The 3,675-nt window shown below is 33.5% G+C and overlaps 1 protein-coding gene and 1 long non-coding RNA gene across 5 annotated transcripts in view; one reads left to right on the top strand and one right to left on the bottom strand.

Annotated features, from left to right (window-relative positions):
* The window catches only part of LOC106878353 (uncharacterized), an 18,337-nt gene extending 17,872 nt beyond the window's left edge, over window positions 1–465 (top strand). For both annotated transcript variants that reach the window (XR_001410496.2, XR_008264839.1), the window contains exon 3: window positions 158–465. This is a non-coding gene — a long non-coding RNA (uncharacterized LOC106878353). The remainder of the gene's footprint in view (window positions 1–157) is intronic.
* LOC106878352 (PDF receptor) overlaps window positions 1–3,675 on the bottom strand; it is a 239,648-nt gene that overhangs the window by 73,936 nt on the left and 162,037 nt on the right. For all 3 annotated transcript variants that reach the window (XM_052970347.1, XM_014927545.2, XM_052970348.1), the window contains exon 9: window positions 3,358–3,427. In XM_052970347.1, coding sequence (XP_052826307.1) covers window positions 3,358–3,427 — 70 coding nt within the window. The remainder of the gene's footprint in view (window positions 1–3,357; window positions 3,428–3,675) is intronic.

Raw genomic sequence — 3,675 nt, 5'->3', positions numbered from 1 at the left:
ATTCCGATAAGATAAAAAAGTACTCCATCCCGTGAGAGATAAGAATCATTTAATGTAACGTAATTTAAAAGCAATCATGAAATCTTATTTTAATTCTTTCATTAACAATTTAATCCTAAAATCTCAGCTTTTCTTTGATTTTTTTTCTTTAACATAGTTTTGAAATGCGGACATTCGGAATCTGCCAAATGCACTCACAAGGCTTTGATCGACCCGAGGCCACAGTAAAAGACATTTGCTTAAGGTGCTATGCTGAGGGACTGAACCCTGAACCATGTGGCTGAGAAGCAGGCTTCTTACCACGCAACCACGCCTGTGCCATACGTTATCTTCATAAAGTTGAAATGCAAAGTTAACCTCGACAGGATTTAAACTCAAAACGAAAATGTCCGGAATTAATATCGTCTTTTGCTCCCTCACTTCGTCAGTTCTATCACTTTCCTAATAAACGTTGTATGATATTTAGTTACAGTGTGATAAACTCCAATGCGGGATTTTCTTTTGTCCGTTATAATTATATTCTAGATCGTACAGATATTTTGTTGCATTTCATTTTTTCCAGATCGATAAAATAAGAATTATTAAAATATGCTCATTATCAGTTCTTTTGTATCTGTCCCATAAATTTCGGAATCTGGTGTCAAAATTAAAAATCAATATTTGAATCTATGAAAGTAAAAAGTACAATTATGTAAATAGAAAAATAATTAAAATTTGAAACAATTATATTGCCTTTCACCAATTTTATTATCTTACATGAGATTAGTATAATCTGTGTCAATCATTACATATAATATTTATTGTCCATTCGAATCCTGCTGGAGGTGACTCTACCTTCCGGTGCTGAAGAAATAAAGTACCAGTTATTTACTGAGGTCGATTAAATTGACCGACTTTTCTCTTTCCTGAAAATTCTGGTCTTTTGCGTGTTAAATCTTATAAGGTTACTCCCATTAAAATAATCCGAATAAAAGCTGTCTTAAGAGGTTTCTTAAAGATTTTTATCTTACACTCCTGTTGCAATTAGGAGCATTGTTTATGCATCAGTTAGAATATCTGGCAATATATTTGACCTCAGCTTCTACTCCCAGTTCAGGTCTCACCAACATCGAATTTGATTTTTAATTTTCCAGTCCAGTACCGCAATTTGTACCACTCTCTCTCTCTCTCTCTCTCTCTCTCTCTCTCTCTCTCTCTCTCTCTCTCTCTCTCTTTCCTTATCAAATTGTGTCAGGCTGATTCAGGCCAAGATTTTACTTAATGGTACACGTTATGTTGAATACTCAGCGTTCTACACTTTGATTTTACAAGTAGGAAAATACTTGGCCGAACAGCTGAATGCTAATCGTCGACACCGGCGAAAACTCAACATTATCCCTTTTCCACGTGACAATCAGAAAGCAAATTAAAATATCTCCCCGGATTAGTTCGTTGTAAAATCAACCGACGTAATTGTATAACAATGTAATAAATGTTTGAACCCGTGATAACACGATCAGCTTTCATCGTAAAAATATTCTAATATAGTTGAAAGATATTCAATATCCTAAAAGAGTGAGGTTCAGTTCCTGCTGGACACTCTTGTTTATTAGAGTTTGAAATCCATCTTCGGAAATAAGGAAACAAATAATTTCAATTGCAATTTTATTTTTTTAATCAGGAAATATTTTTTTCATTGCTTTAAAATCTGTAAAATTTTTTCCATTGGAAAATGAATTAGCGCCATCTTGAATTAGTAAGAAAAAACTGCCGGGGATTTTCTTTCATTATTTTTGAAGAATTAGTGATATTATTCTTAAAGAATTATTATTGATTTAAAGAATTTCAATAGTTTTACACGAAGCCACAAAATGTCAAACAAGTTCTTTTAAGTCAGGAGGATCATTTCGATGTCTATACGTGTGTGTGTTGGAAGAGATCAATGTGCTGATTATTCAGTTCTTTGCATCAACGACGCAGTTTAATAAAGATTAGCATTTCTATGACTTCCAGGTGTAATTTTCTCAACAAGTATTTATCTAAAACACAATGGTCAAATGCGTTTCATGTTACGGCATTTAAAATCCAAAGTGCAAATTCTACAATCTTTTTATGCGGTACACATAGGTTCTCATTAAATCTTAATGCGTACTCGATAGAATTTAATTAATTAATAATTTATTTATTTAATCAGTTTAACCGTTCATGTAAAGTTCGAAAGCCATAATAGACTAAGTTAGCTATATCATCGTGACACTTCGAAAATGGATTTTTTCCGACTTCACGTTCCGAGTTCAAAGGCCATCGGGGTCGGCTTTACCATTCATCCTTTTGAAAGTCGATAAAGCAAATATTAGTTGAGGGTTGATATAATCGGTTAACCCCCGTTTCATGTAACTGTTAAAATGTGAAACCAATATTCCTGCTGTTAAATATTCTGTAGCCATTATGAATTGGAAGATTTTTATTTGGTGGGGGTCTGTGCAAAATAAATTGCACCTTCAACCTTGGTAGCCCTTTAAAGATCATTTAAAGATGTCTTTTCTCTCTCAGACTACTTGTTATGCATTCGTCGTAAAAATTTCATAAAATTTCTGCATAGTCTCCACAAAAGCATAAGGACGACCTGTTTGCGAAAGAGCTTTTCGGGTTCAAGTTTGCAAAAGAGCTTTTCGGGTTCAAGTTCAAAATAAGGAGACCTATTTCTAAAATAACTCAAGCAATAAATTGTTTCTACGGAATGGGACAGACCCCAGTTTATTTCAACTAGGTGATTACAGTTACTCCTTTTTCTCACTTTCCTATTGATATCTTACCAGATAAATTGCTTTGCATCCCTTTTGGAAGAAGATTTAAAGCCATAACCACCTGAAAGATACTAGTTCGATTCAAAGAAGCATCTTCTATTTGGACGGAAAAGAACTTAATGTTGCACCAAAGCAAGACGTTCATTTTTTTTTTTTACCATTAACACAAATATAAACCAAGGACAGCATGAAAGACACGAAACCATTCAAAATACAGAAAAACTGTCAACTTTACTTCAACATTTCTTATTTAGTCGGAATTTTCGTCCTTCTAAATAATAAATGTGTAAGTGAGGCTAACAGTTTTTCTGTGTTTTAAAATGGCTTACAGGCATCTTCCACGCTGTAATCGCATTAATTTTGACATCGGTCCCAGATAAAATCACTTCCCAGGCAAGTACATCGAAAACAAATATAAAATTCAGCTGATTGGCGGATATTATTTTGCTGACTGACTGCATATCAATAACCATCAAATTAGGTCGAATAAAGTAAAAGTGAATACAATATGAATGCTATATTATAGTCTATGAGACCTTTATAGATTTAATGAGGAAGAATTGATACTTACCACGATCACAGCCAATCGTTGACCATCCATTATCCAAATATAAGGAAAGAAGTAATAGGACAGCCAACAACTGAAATGGAAAAAAAAAATGTAATGCATTAATAGAGAAGAGAGTATAAAAATAAAACACGATGTCTTAACATTTCTAGGTCATCTAATTTGATTATCGATTCACAAACTATATTGGAAAGTACGTCCTATTATTCAATTTCCCATTCTTACTCGCTCACACTACAATAGAAGCATATATTTATGGTATGATCGACATACGCCCACTCTGAGGTAAAATGCATACGTAGAGCTATATGTATGTATGTA

The sequence above is a fragment of the Octopus bimaculoides genome, chromosome 9 (assembly GCF_001194135.2).
Source record: "Octopus bimaculoides isolate UCB-OBI-ISO-001 chromosome 9, ASM119413v2, whole genome shotgun sequence".
NCBI lineage: Eukaryota > Metazoa > Mollusca > Cephalopoda > Octopoda > Octopodidae > Octopus > Octopus bimaculoides.
The sequence above is the reverse complement of the archived record's forward strand: the minus strand, read 5'-3'. Positions and strand labels throughout refer to the sequence as shown.